Below are 25,465 nucleotides of genomic sequence, written 5' to 3'. Positions count from 1 at the left end.
GTCGTTAAAAAGTCATGGTATAGTATGTCGAAAAAAAAGTCATAGGATGGTATGTCATAAAAAGTCATAGAATAGTATGTCGAAAAAAGTCATAAAAAGTCATGGTATAGTAAACAAAGTCATAGGATAGTATGTCGAAAAATTCAATTCATTAATGTTTCTAACAAAAGCCAGGAGTGATGCTGATAGTCTCTCCTCAACTTTCAACCAGGAGAGATTGACATGCATGTTATTTACATTAGACCTAAGTGGGCATTGAAGGGCAAGACGAGCTGCTCTGTTCTGAACCAGCAGCAGTTTTCCTAGATCTTTCTTTGCAGCACTTGACCATATCATTGGACAATAGTCTAGATGTGATAAAACTAGAGTCTGCAGGACTTGTTTGGTCAGGTGTGGTGTTAGAAAAGCAGAACATCTTTTTATAACAGATATATTCCTCCCCATCTTTGCAACAAGATAATCTATATGCCTTGTCCACAACAGTTTACAATCTAAAATAACCCCAAGAAGCTTTGTTTCCTCTACTTGCTCAACCGCTACATTATTCAGCATCAAATTCAGCTGAGGTCTAGAGCTCAACGATTGATTTGTACCAAATACAATGCTTTTATTCTTTGACATGTTTAAGAATAATGTATTGTTAGTAACCAATTCTAGTGCTATCTGTAACTCTTAGTTGAGGTTTGCAGTTATTTCATTAATAGTAGGTGCCTACATGTATATTGTTGTATCATCTGCATACATGGACACATGGGCTTTTTTAAAAGCAAGTGGAACATCATTGATAAAAATAGAAAATAGTAAAGGGCCAAGCGAACTTCCTTGTGGAATTCCACACTCTAAATGTTTTGTATCAGAAAAGCTTCCATTAAATAAATCTCTTTGTGTTCTATAGGATAGATCATTTTCTATCCATGATAAAGCAGATGAAGCAAAACCATAACATATGAGTTTTTTCAATAATAATTTGTGATCAATGACATCAAAGGCAGCACTGAATTCTAGCAGTACTGCTCCCACAAAATTCCTCCGTTCAATTTCTTTCAACCAATCATCCGTCATTTGTGTAAGTGTAGTGCATGTTGAGTGACCTACCCTATAAGCGTGCTGATACTCGCTTGTCAAATTGTTAACAGAGAAGTAGCACTGTATCTGGTCAAATACAATTTTTTTCCAATAGTTTGCTAAGAACAGGTGACAGACTTATTGGTCGGCTGTTAGTGCCGGTGAAGGCAGCCCTAGCTTGCTTGGGTAGAGGAATAACTTTAGCTTCTTTCCAAATTTGAAGAAAAACATTACTTGCAAGACTTAAATTGAAAATGTGGCATATAGGAGTGGCAATTTGGTCAGCAACCATCCTCAGTAGCTTTCCATCCAAGTTGTCAATACCAGGTGGTTTCTCATTATTGATGGACAACAATATTTTTTTCACCTGTTCTATACTCACTTTACACAATTCAAAAGTACAGTTCTTGTTTTTCATTATTTGGTCTTTTATACATAAATATGATAGATTACAACTTGTTGGCATTTCCTGCCTTAGTTTACACACTTTGCCAATAAAATGATCATTAAAATGATTAGCAATTTCAAAGGGTTTAGTAATGAAAGACCCGTCTGACTCAATGGAAGATGGAGTTGAGTTACTCTTTCTGCCAAATAATATCATTTAAGGTACTCCAGAGTTTTTTTCCATCATACTTTATATTATTTATTTTACTTTCATAATACAATTTCTAATACATTTTTGTTCATTTTAGTCACATAGTTCCGTATTTTACAGTATGTCTGCCAATCAGATGTACATCCAGACCTTTTTGCCACTCGTTTGGCCTCATCTCTATCAACCATGCATTTTTTCAATTCCTCATCAATCCAAAGGGCACTGACAGTTCTAACGGTCATTTTCTTGACCGGTGCATGCTTATCAATAACTGGAAGCAGCAGTTTCATGAATACTTAAAGTGCAGCATCTGGGTCCGTCGTTTTACTCACATCAGACCAACAAATATTTTTAACATCATCCACATACCACTCACAGCAGAATCGCTTGTATGATCTCTTAAACACTACTTTAGGCCCTGCCTTTGGAACTTTGACTTTCCTGGATATTGCTACTAGATTATGATATCTAAATCCTATGGGAACCGATACAGGTTTTGAGTACAATTCTACAGTATTAGTGTAAATGTGATCAATGCATGTGGATGATATAATTCCTGTACTGTTCTTGAATACCCTGGTAGGTTGATTAATGACCTGAACCAGATTACAGGCGCTGGTTACAGTAAGAAGTTTCCTTTTTAGTGGACAGCTTGATGAAAGTAAATTAATGTTCAGGTCTCCCAGGAGATAAATCTCATTATCACATCACATACTCTTTCAAGCATTTCACACAAATTATCTAAATACTGACTGTTAGAACATGGTGGCCTATAACAACATCCCAACAGAAGAGGTTTTAAATGAGGCAGGTGAACCTGCAGCCACAACATTTCAACTGCATTTAACATTAAGTCCTCTCTGAGCTTAACAGGAATGTGACTCTGAATATTTATTGCAACTCCTCCCCCATAGGTATCCCTGTCTCTTCTATAGATGTTATATCCCTGTATTGCCACTACAGTATCATCAAATGAGTCATCCAAGTGGGTCTCATAGATGGCCAGAATATGAATGTTGTCCGATTTTAGCAAATTGTCAATGTCCTGAATCTTATTTCTAAGGCTACATATATTAAGATGGGCTATTTTTAGCTCTTTCCTGGGAAGTTTATCAGATATAGACATGATATAGAGAAAAACACACAAAACAAAAAGCAATGCTATTCATAATTTTGTCACTTATGGTGTATGATGTATGTGTGTGTTGTGCATGCAGTGCAAAGTTAAGAACCCACAGGCTTGGCTCTTTCCACTCTCTCAGCCTTTTGGGAGGGAGGATGGACAATGACTCTGTCATAGCGGATGTATGCAATGTTCCCTTTACCTCTTTCAGCTTTCATGGCAGGGATGAGATATTTTCGCTTCTGGTGTACAGCCTCCGTATAGTCCTCATTTAGGAAGATGTTAGTTCCTTTCAGTTTATGTCCTCTGTTCAGAATGGCCATCTTGTCCTTGAATCGTAAGAATTTCACCACTATTGCCCTGGGTTTGTCACCTGACTTGGTTCCCATCCTGTTGGGCTCGCTCCACCTCTATCCTTTTTTCATCCATCTGTAGTTTTACAGCAAGCATCTCACGAACCTTATCCTTGGATTCCTCCCAGCTCTCACGTGGGGACTCAAGAATGCCTTCTATAACTATATTGTTTCGTTTTGATTGACCATCAAGGTAGTCTGCTTTCCTAGTCATTGTTAAGACTGATTCACACACTGTAGTGATGTCTGTTCGTGCGTCCTTGTTTTTTTTTATTTAACTCCCTGCAAGTCTCTTGCTGTAAACTGATCTTTAGGTCGTGGACCTCTTTAATCATATCATCCATTCTTTTGTTGGTAGAATCAACCAAGATTTGGACGAAGCACTTTAAGTTGTTTTCTTGCTGTGTGAGCAACTGCATGTATACATCTTGTTGTTGTTTTAAAAGATCTCGTACCTGTGATAGAGTGACGCCGTCTTCTCCTTTCGGTTTAGGTGTCATAGTGAACGTGCGGGATAGAATAGTATGTCGAAAAAAGTCATAGTATAGTATGTCGTAAAAAAGTCATAGTCATAGTATGTTGAAAAAAGTCATAGTATAGTATGTCGTAAAAAAGTCATAGTATAGTATGTTGAAAAAAGTCATAGTATAGTATGTCGTAAAAAAGTCATAAAAAAGTCATAGTATAGTATGTCGTAAAAAAGTCATAGTATAGTATGTTGAAAAAAGTCATAGTATAGTATGTTGAAAAAAGTCATAGTATAGTATGTCGTAAAAAAGTCATAAAAAAGTCATAGTATAGTATGTCGTAAAAAAGTCATAGTATAGTATGTTGAAAAAAGTCATAGTATAGTATGTCGTAAAAAAGTCATAAAAAAGTCATAGTATAGTATGTCGTAAAAAAGTCATAGTATAGTATGTTGAAAAAAGTCATAGTATAGTATGTCGTAAAAAAGTCATAAAAAAGTCATAAAAAAGTCATAGTATAGTATGTTGAAAAAAGTCATAGTATAGTATGTTGTAAAAAAGTCATAGTATAGTATGTTGAAAAAAGTCATAGTATAGTATGTCGTAAAAAAGTCATAAAAAAGTCATAGTATAGTATGTCGAAACAAAAGTCATAAGATAGTATGTCGAAAAAAGTCATAAAAAGTCATAGTATAGTATGTCGTAAAAAGGTCATAAAAAGTCATAGAATAGTATGTAGAAAAAAGTCATAAAAAGTCATAGTATAGTATGTTGAAAAAAGTCATAGTATAGTATGTCGTAAAAACGTCATAAAAAAGTCATAGTATAGTATGTCGAAACAAATTCATAAGATAGTATGTCGAAAAAAGTCATAAAAAGTCATAGTATAGTATGTCGTAAAAAGGTCATAAAAAAGTCATAGTATAGTATGTTGAAAAAAGTCATAGTATAGTATGTTGTAAAAAAGTCATAAAAAAGTCATAGTATAGTATGTCGTAAAAAAGTCATAGTATAGTATGTTGAAAAAAGTCATAAAAAAGTCATAGTATAGTATGTCATAAAAAAGTCATAAAAAAGTCATAGTATAGTATGTCGTAAAAAAGTCATAGTATAGTATGTTGTAAAAAAGTCATAAAAAAGTCATAGTATAGTATGTTGAAAAAAGTCATAGTATAGTATGTCGTAAAAAAGTCATAAAAAAGTCATAGTATAGTATGTCGTAAAAAAGTCATAAAAAAGTCATAGTATAGTATGTCGAAAGAAAGTCATAGGATAGTATGTTGAAAAAAGTCAAAGTATCATGTGTTTAAAAAAGTCATAAAAAGTCATAGAATAGTATGTAGAAAAAAGTCATAAAAAGTCATAGATAGTATGTCGTAAAAAGTCATAAAAGTCATAAAAAAGTCATAGTATAGTATGTCGAAACAAATTCATAAGATAGTATGTCGAAAAAAGTCATAAAAAGTCATAGTATAGTATGTCGTAAAAACGTCATAAAAAAGTCATAGTATAGTATGTTGAAAAAAGTCATAGTATTGTATGTCGTAAAAAAGTCATTACAGTTAAAGTCTTGTGGCAGAGAGGTAGAGTTGTTGCCTCAAACACAAAGATGGCAGATCAATCCCAGGCTCCTCCAGCAAAGCAAATGAGCAGAAGCAGTCCCCGAGCAGAGTACTGTAAAGACACTACATTAAACTGTGTGTCAATATGACAATTAAGAATAAGGTCAAGTTTTTGAAAAAAGTCAAATGTCATAATATTTTGAAAAGTAAAAAAAATTCATAGTTGTCGAAAAAAAGTTGTAGGATAGTATGTCGAAAAAAGTCATAAAAAGTCATAGGATAGTGTGTTGAAAAAATTCAAAATATAGTATGAATAGATTATGATAGATTATGAGTTTTTATGACGTTTTCATGACATACTACATTATGACTTTTATGACTTTTTCATGACTATGACTGTTTATTAAAAATGTTTTGACATACTGTACTATGATTTTTTTCGTGACTTTTTAAGACATACTATAGTATAGTATATGATTGTTTATGATATTTTTATGATATACTATGACTTTTTTTTTAAGATTATTTTTTGGGGCTTTTCCGCACCTGTTCTACCCACTGACCCAACACAGCCACTTTTCGTGACTTCTTTATTAAATAGTATACTATGACTTTTAATGACATTTTATACTATGCTATACTACTGTTGAAAAAAAAGTCATAGGATAGTATGTCAAATAAAGTCATAGTATAGTACGTCGTAAAAAAGTCAGAAAAAGTCATAGTATAGTATGTCGTAAAAAAGTCATAAAAAAGTCATAGTATAGTATGTCGAAAAAAGTTATAAAAGGTCATAGTACAGTATTTCGAAAAAAAAGTCATAGGATAGTATGTCGAAAAAAGTCATAGGATAGTATGTTGAAAAAAGTCATAAAAACTTTTATCAACGTCACACCTGATATCCTCCCTTGGATCTGATATCTAAAATTTAGATAAGAGGAGGTACAACCAATATTTTATTATAGGGTAAATCTTTTTAATCTTCTATAATTTCGAAATCTGCATTCATGGATATGAAATTTGACTACAAAAAATAGGATTAATATAAAAAATTGGTTAACCTCCTCCTTTTTGAAATCATAAAACATTTAAAACTGCATCAGCGTTTAACGTTGACGTTTTTATTAAGCCATATTACATGAGAGGGTTTAATTTCGAGGTCCGAAAGGAGTGTAAGTGTAATAATTGTGATACAACAACAGTTACCAACAAAATAAGTGATAATCAATCTGTATTCATTTTGTGGAGCAATTCGCTCTTGCTTTGCAAGAAGCATAATACTGCCATCGTGTGGACATCTAACTGTACTGCAGCCCACATTTCAGTGAAAGTATTGCTAGGTAAAAATATTTTCTTCCCTGTTGTTGAATACATCTTTTTAATTACCCAAATATATCATAATAAAATAAAAAAATACTGTTATTCAGGTGGACATACTTCTGTAAATGCTGTTTAGTCCAAAACACTGAATAGCGTAATTACCTAAAGGTAATTATTTTCAAATATTGTACATAAAACACAGTACTGCTGAGGTGTTTCAGTCAACACTTACATGAAGATATGGCAGTCCAAAGCTGAGACAGATGGTGGTTTAATCGTGACTGACACAAACACTCTCAGATGACCTCAAATATCAGCCAGACTGTTTACACCAGCTGACAGATACAGCATGGAGGTGGATAACTGCCAAGACTGCCATGATGGACTTTTAATAGCTGACTGAGTGTGTATACAGTGGTTTAACAAACTCTCATATCATCCTCTTAACTAAAAACTACAATGTGAAAACACATTAGTACTCACAGCAAGATTCAGGATACTAAAAGGTTAAAGTAAACATTTTAAAGAATGCCACCCTTTAATAGTGTAATACATTGACGTGTAAATAGCATTTTAATGTTTTAGCTTGTTTAGGCCACAATAAATCAACTGCAATATACTTCAAGCCATTTTGATATACAGAAAAAGTGAAATAAAAAAATTACAAGGACCTATTAATCAAAACTCTATACTGGAATTCGCGCTTATAAATTAGGCCTGCTCTACTGAAAGTATCAAGTCATTTCAAGCCTATTTTAAACCTGAATTAAACTAATAATCAAATAATCAGTTTGTGTTTCTCATCTAATCACAATTCAACGTATATATCCCTGTTTTAATCCAACATTACAGATGTAAACAAAAAGAGAAATCACAACGTACATTTTTCTACATTTGGAATACAGATTTTGATGACAGATTTGCCAGCTGTAGCTCAGGTGGTGGAGTGTGTCGGCCATTAAACGTAGGGATGATCATTCAATCTGTGGCTTCTTCTATCCACATGAGAAGGTGTCCTTGAGTGAGACACTGAACCTCAAGTTGTTCCTGATGTGTTTGTATATCTGGTTAAAAATGCAACATGGGACAAATGTATCTTCTAAATGAGTATAATGTGCCAGTCCAGGTAGGAGGGAGTCCCAACAACAGCCAGCAGGGCAGTAAAGATGACAACCAATCACACATTTCAACACGAGTAAATTTAGTATTCTTCAAAAGATTTTATTGAACAAAAGTATTTCAATTCTCATCACGTTGTCAGTGATACAGTACCATAGTTTGATCTTAGCGATTCATATATGCACCTCATCTTATTTTTGATTATATACATACAGTGAAGACAAGAATTAAATAACAATGTTCAATAACATTCAGATATATCATATAAAAGCTGAGGACCCCAGGATCAACAACACCTCCATTGGTAAACAAATGCACAATAAAAAAAGAAATAGACAAGAAAAATGTTTGGTAGGACTAGAATGTTTTTTTTTCATTATAGACCAGATGACAGTATATTTGGTTTTGTGACAGTAAAAGATGACTTTTAGTATAAATTGACTGTTTGTTAAGCCCTGCCCTCTTAGTTACTGTTGCTATACTTGTCCAAAGGTCCAGTCTTGCGCAGCACATGCAGCTTTAAAATAATATCAATAACAGTTTGACCACTCAAAACTGAGCACTAATTTCTGTAAATAGCGGGTCCTTGTTTCAGCCAGAGGCAGACAAAGGCAATCAATCTTATCTAGCCAACAATGGTCGATTTTGCCATTTTAAAAAGGAGATGTACTTGATATACAAAAAAAAAAGTCTGTATTGCCTCCACACGGCTCGAAAAGACTGTTCCCCAACTCGTCAAATACCGACGCTTTCTCCCTCTGCATCAGATACCTACATGCATGCGTGGCCGGACCAGCTGTCAAAACAAAGATCAGAGAAGCTCTGATTACAACACACACAGAGGGAAGTGTGACTTCATTCTCTGCCCAGGACATTACTCCACTAAACATTTACATAGAACATATTTGTTCACTGTTATATTAATGTTCTGAATATTGAGTACAGCCCCTTAAATGACAACTGTCGCTGGCAGGTTTTATTAGCTGTAGCTAATTAGCTACAGCTAATAAAGTTAATTATGTGCTCTTTGGCCTTGGAAGTGATGCTCGGTTACTTCTGTAGGTAGTAAGCTGGTTAGCCGGGCATGCTAATGATTACATTAGAGCAGATGAACACACTGTTTAATCCATTCCTTATACTTTTATTCAAGCTTTCAGTTTTGGAAAGGTTTGGAAATAAGTCACTCTCCCTCCAAACTCTTCGCATTAAATGTCTCGTCGGCTATGACTGGACAATCGGTGTTCGGGGTTTAGCAAACGGTCATTGTTGGGACTTATTTCATGAATTAGGTATTTCCCGAAATTATTTCTCAACAATGTGTGATGTGATGAGTGTAGAGATAAGGGCATGGAGGTCATAGTCAATCACTAAAGTGAGTAGTTTTTTTTTGTATAATGACACTTTTCTCACAATTCTCTGTAATCACAAGATTCACAAAGATATACTCATCTTTGACAAACACGACACCAGAAGAGGTATCTTGTATGACTGCGATCATTCGCTGGAGCAGATCAAGTGTAGTTATGCAAAAGTGTTAGCAAAAGTTTTTTTTATTTTTTATTATTATTATTTATTTATTATCATAGAAATAGAATGAGAGTAAAATGAACATTCCCGTTCAAATCAACATAGCAAGATGGTCAGAGCTGTGGGCATTTTATGTGTACCGTTGAAAAGAACTGTGACCGTTGTAGCAGGCTAACTCATTCTATTTCTATAGTCAATGCACAGTGCTGGGCATGATTTTCTTTTGAACTAGTCAAATGACTACGGCAAACAGTTCATTCGGCTCTCATTCCATTTCTATGGTCAGTATGCAAACATGTAGCTACAGACATACTGGAGAACAGAATAGAAACATGTTCAATTTGACACAATATAAAGCATGAGCATAGTGCTATGAATGGATGCCAAGTATGGTGAGTGCAGTACAGACCTGGAGCCAGTAGTATGAGTACAGGGTGGCACATTTGGTTACATTGAAACACATTCAAACTCTACAGGAAATCAGAGGTCTTCCTATTGCATTAATGCTCCCCCGAATGCTTTTTAGAAATATTACAGGAAGTAGTGTATCCAGATTTTCAATAACATCATTACTAATGACTGGGTCTGTGGAGAGAGAAACAGTTTGAAATAGCACGAGAAGACACAAGTTCAAAACGGGGAGAGAAATCATGTAGAGGAATGATGAAAATTAGGAGAAAAGGCAAAAGAGTGATTCTGGTCACTTTGTGAAGTAATTGTATGAAAGAGCAATGATTCAAAACTCCAGAGAGGAATTTAAATTATCTTTAAAAAAAAAAAAAAAAAAAAAACAGGAACAAGCATTTTTTTTTTTTTTTTAATAAATGAACAAAATAAACCCATGGCAAGCAATCTGACAGGTAAGGTCCCTGAGAGGCTCGAGTCCTCTTTAAACTGTTGAATGTCTGCCTTCCTATGTGGATTAAGAGCAATGGTGTAACCTACAATGTGCAGTCGTAAATGGACATTATGTATGACATCAGAAGGAGAGCTCAACCCCCAACAAGGCTTCAGGCGTTCTGTTTGCAGCAGATGTCGTCACTGCACATGTTAGCACATCCAAGAGACAGAGGCTTATTATGCACTGTGCTGTATATGAAGGATGTAGCTGGCTGACAGTGCTAGTTGTCTTGGGGTTAACTGCTCGATTGTAGAGCTAGAAAGAGTTTCACCTGATCAACACTGGAGGGCGACAGAAAAAACTGGATATAGTACAGACGCCATAGCAAGGAGGGTCCAGAGCTAAGGCTCGAGTTAAGACAGTTAAGGGGTGGCATTAGTATTATGTGTGTATAGTGTGTATGAAGAGTGTGTGTTTGTGTGTGAGATCCAGTGTAGGTGTGAGGATGTGTGAATCACAGCAGAGCTTTGACCAGGTACAGCTTCTCTCCATGTTCGCTGGTGAAGATGGGGGCTTTCTTATAGTGCTCCACTAGTTCATCAATGGAGTTGAACTTGCGCTGGCCGATGCAGTACACTCCCTCTGACTGCTGCACTTTAAAGTGCTTATTCTTACCGGCCGCCTTCAGAGACACAGAGAAATCACTGGGCTGAAAATAAAGAGGGAAACAGTTGTTGATGTGCTTAGAAATATAAGCGAATGACAGAAAAACACATTTTAAAAGACAGGCAGCTTTGCTCCAGCAGGTGGCAGTGTATTCTCACATTTAAAGCTCTAGGCCCACATTTATCAAACTGCAACATGTGAAATTTTTGACTCAAAAGAAGTATAAATCCTTCACTACACCCAGTGGCGACTGGTCATTAGGGGCAGGTGGGGCACATGTTTTAAAATTACTTTTCAATTTAGCATGGGTCATAATAAAAAAAATCTGTCCAATCTTTTCAGAATAGTCAGCTGTTGCTGCTGCTTTCTTGTAAACTTATAGCTCCAAATGCACATTGGATCAGGTGTTACACTACTTTTGTTGTTGTTTTGATTTTGGATTGATTTTGTTTGCTTTCTATGCAACTGCATTGGCTGCACTTGTCATTGTGATACTACATTTTAAACTTCTTCTTTCTAAACTTCTCTGACACACCTCTCTACTTAACCAGCAGCAGATTTTCCTCCCTGGTCCAGTTTCTTTTTGCCTCCAGCTCATCACAATTCATATATTCATTACATTGTTGCTTATTTTATATGTTAATTGCTAGTGGTGATTTCACCAAAATAATATTAACTCAAAAAATATTAAAACCATATACGGTTTTGTAGAATAGAATCACTAAGGTTTTTTAAGAGTGCTCAAGAGGGCAGATGTAGGTTTAATTCTTGTCTGATTGGTTCGTACTGCTCTAAGCAAATATGCAAATAATCACTAATCACAATCACTTAAAAAGCTGCTCTTAAGGTTACTCTGTTGCTTAATAAATGTCACATTCTTCACTTTTAGAAGACAACATTTTTACTCTTAAATTGGCTCTTAAATATGGGCCCATAACATGTCATGCAGGAACTAATTCACATTTCCTTGGAGCTATATCTTCCTTCTACTAAAATGTATCAAATCTCCTCTTATGCATCATTTGACTTTCTCCCAGCCTTCCAAATACAACTATGACTTCAACCCACAGACTCACCGATGACTCGCTGTCTCGTACAAGGAAGTCGCCCTCCTCTCCTCTCTCATTGAGTATACACTCGGCCTGGTGTCTGGTGATTTTGCCGTAGTACCAGTCCCTCCCAGCGAACTTCCCTGAGCGTGCCGGTGCCACCAAGCGATTTTGTGGGGAGCTCGACGAAGGGGAGGGCAGGCCAGGCCGCTCATCCAGCACCACCACATAGTTTTTAGGCACCAGGCCCACCATGCCATGTGAGTTCTTACACCTCCACCACTCAGGGTCGTTCTCAGGCTTCTCCACCACTTCCATGACCTCTCCCTTCTCAAAGTTCAGCTCCTCCTCTGTCACAGAGCTGAAAGGGTAGAGTGTTTGAACCAAGTGGAGCACTGCACCGAGGCCACCTGCTTGCCCATTGGCCAACAAAGTCCCCTGAGAGCCTACGTGGTATCCCTGTGAGGAATATCCTTCCTCTCTGTCATCAGCCCCACCAAGCTCCTCCAGGACATAATTGGAGGGAAACCAGCCCACGCGGCCTGCCTGACTGCCCCGCCACCAGCCGTCACTACACTTTTCCATCACGATGACCCTGGAGCCCTTGCCCAGGGTCAGCTCATCATCTCTCTCTGCTGTGTAGGTAAACTTGACCACGGCGGGAATGTTGAGGTCGTAGATCCTTTCAGCAGCTCCACCTCCGCTGCCATTGGAGGGGTACTCTGTGTCTGAGCTTGGCGTTGGGGATGCATCACGGGCGCTGGTCTTCCTCTTAGTTTTTCCCAAACCTGCAGCATGAACAGAAACAAAAGAGAATGGTGACACAGAAAGATAACCCGATTTGTTCTACTTATGTGGTTTAAATCAACTTTAAACCTGCATAAATTCATTTCATGGCCACAACTGTAAACACAACATTGACATATTCTCACCATATAAAGTTTGATACTGCAAACGTGTTAGAAAACAGTTGCTTAATTACACATCCAGCAGACATGGAGCGCCATTAGCATTCAGTTGGAATCATGTTTGTGAAGTAAGTCCAATATTCACTGTCTTTTTACTGAGTTTTGGTCTCTGTAAATGCTCCACTATGTTCACCAGCTTGCTGTACAATTAAAACAATGAGCTATAAGATGCTCCGTAGAGTTTAGGGGAACTGCAGAGTCAGGTGATAATCCTCTACGGGTTTGTCACTACAAGCAACCCCTTTCACAGATAATTTGATCCACTGATCAGAACAGTCATTTGATCCATTGTTAATATAAAATATTGATTGTAGCAGCTTTTACATGTATAATCCAAGCACATTAGGGCAGTGGCGAGAGGCTGTGAAAGCAGGGAAAGGCCTGAGCGCCACGGGGAGAGGAGGCAGTTTAGGTCAGAAGAAAACTAATCGAGGCTGCAAGCGCCCCATCCTTTTACTCATACACAATGAAATGAAAGCTTGTTATCTACTTGGTATTCTGTCGACACTATCTACACGCCGTAAACACATCTATACTAATCAAAAGACCGGAAATAGGTTGTGTAGACAGGGAATGAAAAGTGGAGCAGGCACCATGGGCTTGATAATGACAAGCATATCCCAGATCAAAGTCTACTCCTGTCTTACCTGTCTCTGACTTTTCCATTTGTGTACTTTCAAAGACATCTTTAAACATGTGTTTGTACACTTCAATGAGACTGTAAGTTTCTAAAGTCTCTCAGCTGAACATAACCAAGGAGGTCTCCTATTTAAATTCATGTCAAAATAATAATGTTACGCTATGTGGGTGACAACATTTAAACCGTTCACTTGACAGTTGAGGCTCATGTGTGCTACTAATAACTGAAGTGAGTTTCTTGACAGCTAATCACCGAGTTCTTCCCACAGAGCCTGCTGAAATGCCACAGAAATGTCATTGCTGAATTCAACATTTACATTGTTTGGAAAACTGCTCGGTTCAAACAGAGTAGCATGAAACTTGTTGGCAGAGAGAAGGGGAAGAGGAGGAGAGCTGTGAAGAAAGATGAGGAGTCCCTTGTTTCTCACACAAACAGTAGACCAAGCACATCAGAGGCCACAGCTGACAAAAACGCAAAGCAGAAGGATGAGACCGGAATAACAAGCAGATTATGTTTATGGATAGCAGCGTGTATCCTACATATCTGATAGGTGTGTGTGCGATTCTGTATCTCCTGACTGTGAGCCAAAGACAAAGGTTGACTCTTGGGCCTACTTCAGGTGGTCCCTTCGGAAAAATAAAATACACCCCATTTCCAACTGGTAATAAAATCTGATCTGACAGCATAAGTACAGGTGAAAATGCACCCAGGACGCAGGACGCATTGAGATCCGATCACTCAGACCACCACCACCACCATCGGAGGTGGTTTAGGCTACATGTGACCACATTTTTTTAGCAGAGTGTACGCGTATGTGTTGTACTACGTACTCATTCAGAGTATTTCTCTTGTCACAGAAACCACTGAGAGTGAATCGTGTGTTTTGGATGTCATTATCATACTGTCGGTGATGTGTCCCAGTTTTTGTTCAGGTGCTGCCTGCTCTTATATCCCCAGCTGTCTGGAGCTATGTGCCCTGCGGTTGCCTGGAAAAGGCAGCCGGCAGTATACAATATCCTTATTTTTTGTTTCATAAAACGCCCCATAATCCATGAATATGTAGGATATTACTACAGACATTCCTGTTTTTATGTCTTGCAATCACTTGCTATTTAGGAAATTACGAATCAAAGTGGTCAAAACAGTGTCTGTAAAACTGTGGAAAAGTTTAATTTCCTATTAGTTTTTCACAATAAAAGTCCCCCCATTATGTTATTATACATTATGCTTTTATTATGAAGCAGCAAAATCAGGAAATGTGGGTCTTCAGCAGTAACTTAACAAGACTCCTATAAGCGAACATGAAACAAAATAACTTCTTTAAATACCTCTTTCTCTCCTGCCTGACAGACTGTGGGCAGCACTTTTCCATTTTTCATCACACATTTCTAATATATAAAGTTTATATGAGAGTAACAACAGAAATGTATGACGCATACACAACCAGTCTACCGGTTTGTGCAAAGGCAAACGATGTATGTGTTTATTTGTATATAGAGCGGGTAAGTGATATCTGACCACAAGTGGTCACTCAAGACCAGACGTGCCAGATGTGAACACACGTATGGATTGTCACTCCCACAAGGTATAGAAGAGAGACACATAAGAAGACAGTAGGGGTTTCACAGAATTTTTCGACTATTTAACCATTAAAAACTACTAATCGACGTGGCGCATTATTTTCGAATAATCGTTCATCTGTGATTTTAACAGGGTACAGTAATAAAGTAGTGGCAATGTATCAGATATGCATGTAATTACATCAGATGTGCAGCAGGGGGCGGTGTGGGTAATAGGGTATTAAAAATGATGTAGTTTAGTAGCCATCAACAACTCTCAAAAAGTCGACAAAGAGTTGAATATTTGCTGCATACACTGCGGAATAAGCTGTCATTAGCTTATTAACACATTTTCCTCAGATGGCATGTATATATATCCCCCGAATATTTGACTATTCGTCGACTTTTGGGGAGTAGTTGATGACTACTAAACCCTATACCCTATTCATTAATGCCCTAGAAGGCAGCGAACACACTGACTTGAGCAAAGGGAAACACTTACACAAACACCTTTCTTCTTCACTCATTTCCACTTCAAGGCACTGGCCTGCTGGTTAGAGCAGCAGCAGGGTATATTCCCTCCTCCCACACATTCACTCCCAACCTTCACCTACCTCTTTATCTTGTGGAAGGAAACTAGCTTTTCAAGCCCAGAGGACTTCAACTCAGAGGGAAGTGAGTTGATGAAAGCCTAGATGACAGCATGTTGCAGCATATTGCTTCACTAGATAGCTTACAGTGGAGGGCAGTTGTGGACGTTACTGTAATAAATGAGTCCACACAATACCACACCACCCACCCGACACATTGATGTGTGGGCATGATGAAAAAGCCCAACCTGGCCCCTAAATGAAGAATTAGCACTGTCAGTGAGTGCTGTGATTTAAACAAGTACTTTGAGTGTATCACAGATGAGCTATGTGGCCATTTAAATAACCCTAGCAGTGTTGCTCAATATTCCACAAGTGCCACAGTGATAAAAGCATGCATTACTGTGTGTAAAACCTGCCAAAAGGCTAGAGGAGAAAAATTTAAATAAATTGTGATAAAAAATCATCTAAAGCAGTAGCTTGCATAGCATGCACATGCAGCATTTGGGGGCACAAATTATGCACAAAAAAGAAGTAAAAGAAGATTGACAGACAGTCAGAGAGACACACCAACATTGCCATCCACAGAGCCATGGCAATAGCATGCCTAAAAACGTGGCAAGACGGTATGATATGCAACAAAGGTTACAAAGGTGAACTACTGTAGAGCACATATTGTGCTTTACACAGCTGCACATTTTTCCTTCTTTTCAAAGTTTGAACAGGAAATGGGGCTATTTCGCTCAACACTTACAATAACTATGTTCATTAGAAAGTGCTGAGTAAAATGGACTGCAGGGATATAATGCTTTTTGATCTGAGGACAGGACAAAGTGCTTCACATTCACCTCACATTCACCCATGCACACACTCACACTGTTGCCATGTAAAAACAGATATCTAACTTGCCAGTTTCTTGTACTGGTAAGTACTGGCCCAGTTTCAGCAAAGAGTAGGACCTTTGCGGAGTTATTTCACCCATTACTGTCTTTATTTCCTGAGAGAGGAAACTGGGGCACAAAGCAGTATGGAGCCATTTACAATTCAATTGTGCCTGGATGAATGACGATGATACAACCGCATTAAAGCAAAAAGCAAAATCAGTACATAAGGAGGAAAAATTGGAGATAAAAGTAATCACAGACTATCTGCAAAATCACAATGTGCGGACTTAGTGAAGAGGCAAAAAAGAGAGAAAAAGAGCCAGAGACTATAGACGGGATGAAGTAATCACGCTCTCAGCCAATCAGATTCTCTATTTAAGTGTGTGAGTAAGTTCCATTAGCCCCGACCTCACCTTTTGCTCATCACCTCTTCATGAAAATGTTCTCTCTCGCCTATTGAATTTGATCAGGCTTTTAACACTAAAGAGCTACTGGCTGGAAGCAAACTACTTAGACTAAAATGGAACTAGGTCATAATGCTGTAATGTCGATATATTAAAAAAGCAGGGACAGAGTAGTAATCTATCATTCCAGCACAACCATTAGGCTGCTGATTTCTCCACTGATCAATCTACTAATCATAGAAAAGCAGAAACCTACAGTGACAGAGAATGGGGCTGATGGGAACAGTGTGGAAGTGGGGGAGTGAGGGGGAGATGCGTGTTGTCTCTGCACACAGTGAACCCTGGTGAGTGTGACAGTGGCAGGCTGTGCCATGCTGGCCCACATAATGCTGCAGAGATTCACAGAGGGCTGGTATCCAGAGCCAAAAGGAATCAACGCATTGGACCACCAGACCCCACTGCCTTTCAGGGCCACACAGTTACTATTTTTATTACAATTGAACTTCTTGATCATTATGTCTTGCTAGAATTTCTACCACGTTTCTATTTTCTCTCACCGTCTCTCTATCTCTTCCTCTACCAGCCTGGCAAAAAGTGGTAACTGATGCTAGAATTGTCAAAACAGATGATATCTTTCTGAATGATTCTGTGTCGTGCTCCATCCTGTGCTTTTCCTGCTACAAGAAAGTAGAGCAAGCTGATCATTTTTAGCTTAATTGTTTCATTCTTGACTTGAACTATATACAAACACACTTCCGAGTTTAGCACACATCTATATGATACTATCTCATAGACTGTTTTTTGGCTGTAACGTCTGTGGCATCTATTAGGGGCTTCAAAAGTCCTAATAATTTTGTGCCCCTACCTTCGAATACTAAAATCATACAAAGAAATTAGATCATGCTGTTGGAAAGCCTTATGAGATCATTTGTCTCACTATCAGTCAAAATAAATTAAACCAATTTCATGATGCCTTATACAAATGTTTTGAAGCTGCGGCTGAAGGCTAAGGTAATCAAAATAGCAACACAAGATAATTGTGATGGGAAACAGTTAAAGCCACTGCTTGCTGACATGTGGGGGAGCGATGTGTTTCAGGACAGTAACAGTCACTCTCAAATGCAACATTCATCCCAAAAACGCACCTTTGAAATGGCTTCTTTGGTACGCACGCACATTTTTTTTTACAGCTGGCTATAAAAGAACTGAAAGCCCCCTTTATTTTTGAGTAGCTTATAAATAGCCCATTTAGCTTTAGTTTTTGTCTTGCCCAATTCCGTTCAAGTAAAAATAACTTGAGCTACAGCATATACACTCATTCTGAATGCACCGACAGTCCCTCTCATAAGTGGCAGCTATGGCTACATACAGTCTAATGCATGTGTCAAACTCAAGGCCCGGGGGCCAAATCTGGCCCATTGCAAATTTTGATCTGGCCCGCATTTCAATTTAGGTTCACGGCTAATTTTGACCCGACTAGTTGTGCACCACACCAAATAATTAATATTCAGGCTGTGAAACAGGATGTGGTGAGTCGGCTGGGTGGTAGCTGCTTTTAAAAATTCATTGTTTGTTTTTCATGACTTGCTAAATTCTACGATGGCTAAGAAACGGGGAGAAAAGCTATATGAGACATGCAGTAATACAAAGTTAATTGACTTTTTTTGTTAAATAAAAGCATGTCAATAAACTCATTATGTCTGGCCCTTATTGTGATCGTCATTTCCAGTGTGGCCCTTAGTGAAATTGAGTTTGACACCCCTGGTCTAATGTATTCAAGTCATGACCGGGGACTGAGACAGTGTGCTGACAGCTGAGAGCAACAGCCAACGCAACAGGATCCCTGGAGTGCACAGTGACAGCTCCCAGCAGAGACACAGTGAGGGAATCATTTTACTTCTGAGAAGATTCACATGAATGCACACAAACTGACCACTGTTTATGACCAAATCTTATCTCCTCTAAAAGGGAGCAGAGTATTGAAAAGGAAGTGCAGAGATTTTCCACTTCTACTGAAATAATCTACTGACATTCAACTTAAAACACACAGCCTTTTGATTTCTAAGCAGAGTGAAACTAAATTCTTCTTACCCAGTGTGTCTTTGATGTTCTTCACCAGTGAGCCTTTCTTCAGGCTGTTCTTGCGCTCAACGTAGTTCGATGGCACATAGCCCGTTTGGTTGCCAGCGTTGCGGACACGCCACCAGGTTTTTGAGTCGTCCAGGAGGAAAAGACGCTCGTTTTTACGGATGTCAAGTTCCTGGTCCTGCTGGGCCGTGTAGTCCCACTTGGCTACAACAATCACCTCCTCTGTCATCTTTCATGGAGTCCTCCTGTGGAGAAGACAAGGGCTGGGGTGAGCCAAGGAGTAACACACTTACCAACTGCCACATACATACAGCAGCATCAGAGTGATTGTTAGCATAGGAACAATTTAACACAGGGTAAAGTTAAAAAATAAAAATAAAAAAACCTGGTCCAGACAGTCCCTTGTAAACATTGGTTTTGGACTTTACAAAGTCACATCCACAACACACCACTGAAGAAGATACCAAGTAAAACAAACAACAGTTGTGTAAGACAAACGTGATAAGGCCGACAGGTTTCAGGACAGTAACAGTCACTCTCAAATGCAACATTCATCCCAAAAACTCACCTTTGAAATGGCTTCTTTGGTAGAGAGCAGCACACACATGCAAAATCAATGTATTCTCTCTCTCTCTCTCTCTCTCTCTCTCTCTCTCTCTCTCTCTCTCTCTCTCTCTCTCTCTCTCTCTCTCTCTCTCTCCTCTCTCCTCTCTCTCTCTCTCTCCTCTCTCTCTCTCTCTCTCTCTCTCTCTCTCTCTCTCTCTCTCTCTCTCTCTCTCTCTCTCTCTCTCTCTCTCTCTCTCTCTCTCTCTCTCTCTCTCTCTCTCTCTGGTATTAGTTTTTGAGACGGACAGGGAGCGATTACATGCTCTATTTCACAGGCCTTAGGTGAGGTAAATTGACATGGGTTTGCTGGACCACCTTGACTGCTGAGGAATTACATCTGTTCACAAATATATTTAGGAACATGCATAAAGAGATCAGGAAAGTTTGATGTAATTTAGCTCAAGTAGTTGTGAGAATCTTTATTGTGATAAATGGCATCTCACAGTATGAGAACTATCTGTGCAATCCGATTTATATTTAGCGCACCGCCAAGTTAACAGTCTGCAGCTGGAAACAAGATCACTGGAATAAATAAGGGAAGTAAAAATGCAGATGAATTTCTGTGAAGATAAGGGTGAATTCAAAAATACAGAATAAATAGTCATTTTGTAAAGCTTTTGTGTCGGCAATAGCTCAGTCTGAATAATCAAAGAAAACCGTATTTCATATCTAATCTCACGTAAGGCTATCAGGTGTTGTGGCTCGCTGTGTGGCAGCAACAACCTTCAGGAGCTGAAACTAACAGTTAAATATCCTCTACAACCCAATTACATTTCAATTGTTTTTATAGAGCCGTTTATGAATGGTGCTAGGTTAAAGGGGTGCTAGAATACAAAACCGAGTTTACCTTGTCATAGTCCTCTGCAAATCTCACAATTTGAAACTGCTGCTGAAAACGGGCGAATTTCAACAAAGCTCATAGTTGACGTCAACTCTGTGGCTGTACCTTATTTGGCTCTAGTCTCTACCTTTGTCATGCCCCAAAATTGACATACACCACTGACCTGAGATCAGCTTAGTCTTCTGAATAGGTCGCACAGATCTCAGAAATGTTATGCATTGTTCGTCTGCTATTTCATTACTAAATTCACTTCTGAGACTATTTTATGCGAGAAATCAACTATGTAAAGCTCAAATATGGGTTTTACGAAAATGTATGGCTAATTGCAGATTTGGTAAGACGGTGTCGGACTTCAGGAACAGTCTGAAGAGACAGCGGCAGCCCGCAGCGCTCCATACCCAGGGCAAAGTCACCGTTTCTGGGTTACTGGACTACCAAATACCGGCCACGGGCTGCTAGCTGTGGAGCTCTGCGGGCCGCCGGCATTTGGTAGTCCAGTAACCCAGAAACGGTGACTTTGCCCTGGGTATGGAGCGCCATAGCCATCAATTTTCGTAAAACGGCCCATATTTGAGCTTTACATAGTTGATTTCTCGCATAAAAAAGTCTCAGAAGTGAATTTAGTAATGAAATAGCAGACGAACAATGTATAACATTGCAGTGTCTGAAATATGAGACCTGCTGTCTCGTCTCCACTGTGTGTGTATGTGCTTTGCTCAACCAATCAGCGCACAGCACATCTAAATATTCATGGCATACCATATTTGGAAGAAGCTCTCGTTTGGAAGAAGCTCTCGTTCCAAAATCGGCCATTCCACAGGGTAGCATTAGGGCCCATAGAATAGCACCTGGGTCATTTTCAGCCCAACCAATGTTACATACCCTATTAGGAGACCTTAAGGAACAGTGTGAAATACCCTATATAATCATTCTATCACCCCTTTAAGACATTTATAACATATATTGTGTTTTTGAATTAAACAAAACCCTGCTGCACAAAATGCAGTTAAATAGGAAAAAACAGTATTGATAATTGTATACAGAGAAAGCAGGTGGGTGAGTATATCCATATTTATGTGGACAACAATATAGATTTTTCGACAGACTAGACACAAGGGAAAAAAGCACACATTTAAGATGCAATATTGTATATTTCCTTACTTGTATTGTGATTTCCACTTTATTCCTTAATGAGAGGGCAGAGCACAGAAGAAGTGTAACCACAAAAGAGAATTATGACTGATGAGAAGTGTAGCTGCACAAATTAGACCATATAAAAGATTCCATTACTGGTGGAAAGATTGATATCTTCTGTGTGGCTACATTTTATGAAATGCAAATGGGAGCACTCTAAAGCGCTGGCTGTTTTTTCAACCCAAGATATTCAATTCCACTTCAATTAGGCCACAACCACAGAGACAGCGCAGCCATCATGGAGTACATTCTTACATTACAGGCACAACCAAAAGCCGGGTTGTGTGTCACTGCATGAGAGTGTCTAATAACTGCTTTCTATCTCTACAACAAGCAGTAAAAATCCAAGTGCAACAGCTTGCATAGTACAACGCTGAACTTGTGAAAGTGCCTCTGCTTGCTGTCACTGAAGCTGTCAAACTGGATTTCTTCACAGGCCGGGACAGGGACAGCAGAGGAGGGAAAAGAAGGGAGTTGTGCAACACACCACAGGGAGAGTTTATGTGAAGTTCACCATAAGTTAAGTTACTCAACTTTCCATTATGTGACAACTTTTACTGCAGCAACAAAGGCAGCAGAAGGAAGACGGTGGAAAGGTCATCGACGTACAGGACAAGACAAGAAACGCAGCAGCTGTGATACTTTGGAGAGCTCAGGAAATAGAAGTGGAAGGACAGATTTATGACAAGATGAGGGACGGTGACGTCAACTCTTCCAGGAGACAGGAGGTATGTGAACGTGCTGTGGCCTCTATCCGCCTAAGGCTACAGCTACTGGATTAGACCAGGCTATTACTTTCCTTTCCTTTAATTGCATTTGTTCCTCCTGGTGAGGATGGATGGATGAGCAAACCTGATGATGTCTGTTGGGGAAATGTTCCATTGTATTACTGTCACTACATTTGAGATATTGAAATACAAAGCAGACCAGAAATGTCAGTGGTATTAACTCCTGGCTTTAGATTCAAAAGATTATTGCCGTCATGCAGACGTGAACCCAGGCCTTCCAGCATAAGGTCACTTTCAAATCTGTAGTTCAGTCCATTTGGACCAAGTTAAAAAAAGAAGCATTTTGTTGCCTTTTAGTTTTGGTCTGGTTTGTGATCACAGGCTTTTTATAAACAAACCACAAGCGGTAAACATAAAGTCATCTGAGGGATAACTCTTTCATTGGAAAATTTTAGTGAGGATATCCTGTATCATCAGTACTACATACATAGACCCACATGGGGAAATTCTGATGACTAACAGCAGGTCGTGCTGCACTTTTCTTCTTCACAAAGAATTAACTAAATGACATATGAGCATTATTAGTCCTGACTCAATCTTATTCTTATTTTATAAATAATGACAACCAGGTAGAAACAGGATGAAAAAGAGGCACCCTTTACAGTAATATTATGTTATAGTTACTGAGACTCACCTTTTTAGTCCACACCAGAGTTCGTTTGATGGCTTTTACACCAGCCTTAACGAAGCGAACCAAACAGGCAAACGCACCAGAGTTAAAACCAAACGAAATCAGGTAAGGTGTGAAAGCATCTGTAAAGTAATCTCACGACACAATAGTTCTAGCTTAATTTTGACCTCTAAATTGGGAGAATAACATATTCTCCCATCCCAGCATGGGTACTTGTGACTATTTCCCCTCACCCATGATACCAATTTATGTCTCCTTGACAACCTTGCTTATTAGACAGCATGATGTGAATGCTGCTCCAAATCAAGACCATCCTCCTCTATGGGCAATCATGTCAGAGAGTCAGCCATACCATTGCTCATTCTGATGGTAATGTGCAGTCATTCTCGACATGCCAATGAAATCCACAAGCTACAAAAATCAATCTGAAAGTCTTGTTTTAAACCATTTGTGCTTCACTTTACTGTGGGTGAAAACTGGATCCACTAAACATTTTATGATACATTCGTCATTTAATCAGAGCCACTACCTCAGTTTTCTTGATATGGTTAACAAACAGGCAGGTGGTTGAACAAAAAACGCGTTTCGTGTAAGAGAGCATCCAAACACAAAAAAAAAAAAAAAGATTTGGGGTAGACTGGGTTTAAAAAAGAGAAAAGCCTCAGAACTCATGCCCCCCATGACCCTCCCATTCCTCTGATGAGAGTTAAAAGAGGAAAGATGAGCGACAGACTGCTGAGCTGGGCTTCACCAGCACTTCGCAACACCCTTCACTGAGGGGGGGGGAACGCTCACAGGCTCTTTCAAAACCGCACAAAAAGAAAGGGAAAGGAAAAGAGGTTTATAAAAAGAGGGGATGTTTAAAGAAAACGTCTGGCAGAGCTTTTTGTGTTTGGCATTCCGGTCAAAGACAGACAGAATTCAGCCAATGGGGGACATTTTCACCCCCTTCACTCCACGCTGTTAGTTGCTTCTCACAGAAAGGAGGACTGCTTTACTCCCTACTGGCAATCAGTGTCTAAACCATTTGGAGTGGGCTGAACAGATTGAAACATGAGGAAGCCAGACTCGCACTATTACAGCCACTGTGGACATGGCTCTGTGATTTAAAGAGGCCTAATGGTCTTCTTTACAGAATGATTATTCTCTATTAACAAAACCAGGCCGGTGCAGAATTAGATGCCTTTGTCATCCAGTCAATGTTTTTCACATACAGCTGCTGCCACTGAATTTCCCCCCTCTTACAAACAAAGCCAACCAACAGATTGACAGCTATATTGTTAAACTGGCAATAGTATACAACCCCAACACGCTCATCACTCATTCACATTAGAGTGCGGATCGAGCCGCATTTTTCTGTCCGAGCCCGGCCCACGTGCGACAGGCATTAAGATATTTATGTCCGAGCCCGACCCGAGTCAGACACAGTTAAAATCTCGTTTTTTTTCCTCATACTAATGACACATGTACGTTTGTTTGTGTGGAAAGCCCACTTTTATCATGCAACTGTATGTAGGAAGGCATTCGGAAATGTCAACAGATGAGCGCATCAGTGCACACGGGGCAACAAGCGCACGTTAACACAGGCACGCACCTACATAATAAGCTTTTTTAAATTTAAAATGTTCTATGCCTTATCGTGCTGATGTGACCGAGCCCGACCCGAACCCGGACATCATTTCTAAATATCGGTCCAAACCCGACGGGCTCGGTTCGGGTATCCATCCTCTAATTCACATGCAGTACATCTCACAGGCCATAAACTGAGGGTGTGGTATATGACATAAGCTTATCTGCCTCTCTGTGGTGAGGTTAGTGGTTGCTCTTCTTCAGTTTTAGAGGGAAACATGGATGCCATCAAAAAGCCCAAACACCCACAAAGACATTTCAAATACAACACCAAGAGGGTTTCTCACTGTCGGCTCAAAATAGGACTGAGAAGAAGGCACAATTAGACCACACAGTTAGAGCCAGGGCTGCTATCACCACCTCACCATATGACTGCAGACACAAAGCTTCTTTATCAAACTCAACTATTCCCAAAACCATAGCACGTAGCACAATCTAACAATCTAACAACTAGGGGTGCACGATATTGAAAAAAATGTGATATTGCAATATCGATAATGAATATTGCGATATCGATATTAATTTAGATATTTTTAAACATATGTAAAATTACCGAAGTTATAGGAAAACGCATCAAAATAGATTTATAACAAATAAAACAAGTTTTCTTACAAAACAAGGTTTATTTCAACTGACAGTCATATTGGACTGGTTCAACGTGTCTACAGAACAGGACATGTTTTACTGCTTGTATGCACTACAGTATAAAAAACAATGTAATGCACATCTGTTGGCTTAAAGCCAAAGTATTTCCAAGCTACCGAGGAGGAGGCATTACCCTACAGTCACATTAGCTACAAGAGACAGCTACCATTCATTTTCAATGGGAGTGGCCGTTTGGCCACGAGCGACTGCCAATCAGAGTGAAGGCAGCGTGAGGGCAGCGTGACGTATGTCAGTGGCTCAAGTCGAAGAAAATAATTCAAGATGGCGGAAAACGCTTCAGGACATCG

At 39.0% G+C, this 25,465-nt stretch overlaps 1 protein-coding gene across 1 annotated transcript in view; it reads right to left on the bottom strand.

Annotated features, from left to right (window-relative positions):
• Positions 1-7,684: 7,684 nt before the first annotated feature.
• Positions 7,685-25,465, bottom strand: part of nck2a (NCK adaptor protein 2a) — a 56,003-nt gene continuing 38,222 nt past the window's right edge. The window contains exons 2-4 of the mRNA XM_031294409.2: positions 18,827-19,068; positions 11,718-12,478; positions 7,685-10,684 (exon numbers count right to left, since the gene is read on the bottom strand). Coding sequence (XP_031150269.1) covers positions 10,490-10,684; positions 11,718-12,478; positions 18,827-19,052 — 1,182 coding nt within the window. The 5' untranslated portion in view covers positions 19,053-19,068 and the 3' untranslated portion in view covers positions 7,685-10,489. The remainder of the gene's footprint in view (positions 10,685-11,717; positions 12,479-18,826; positions 19,069-25,465) is intronic.

This window comes from Sander lucioperca, chromosome 8, assembly GCF_008315115.2.
Source record: "Sander lucioperca isolate FBNREF2018 chromosome 8, SLUC_FBN_1.2, whole genome shotgun sequence".
NCBI lineage: Eukaryota > Metazoa > Chordata > Actinopteri > Perciformes > Percidae > Sander > Sander lucioperca.
The sequence above is the reverse complement of the archived record's forward strand: the minus strand, read 5'-3'. Positions and strand labels throughout refer to the sequence as shown.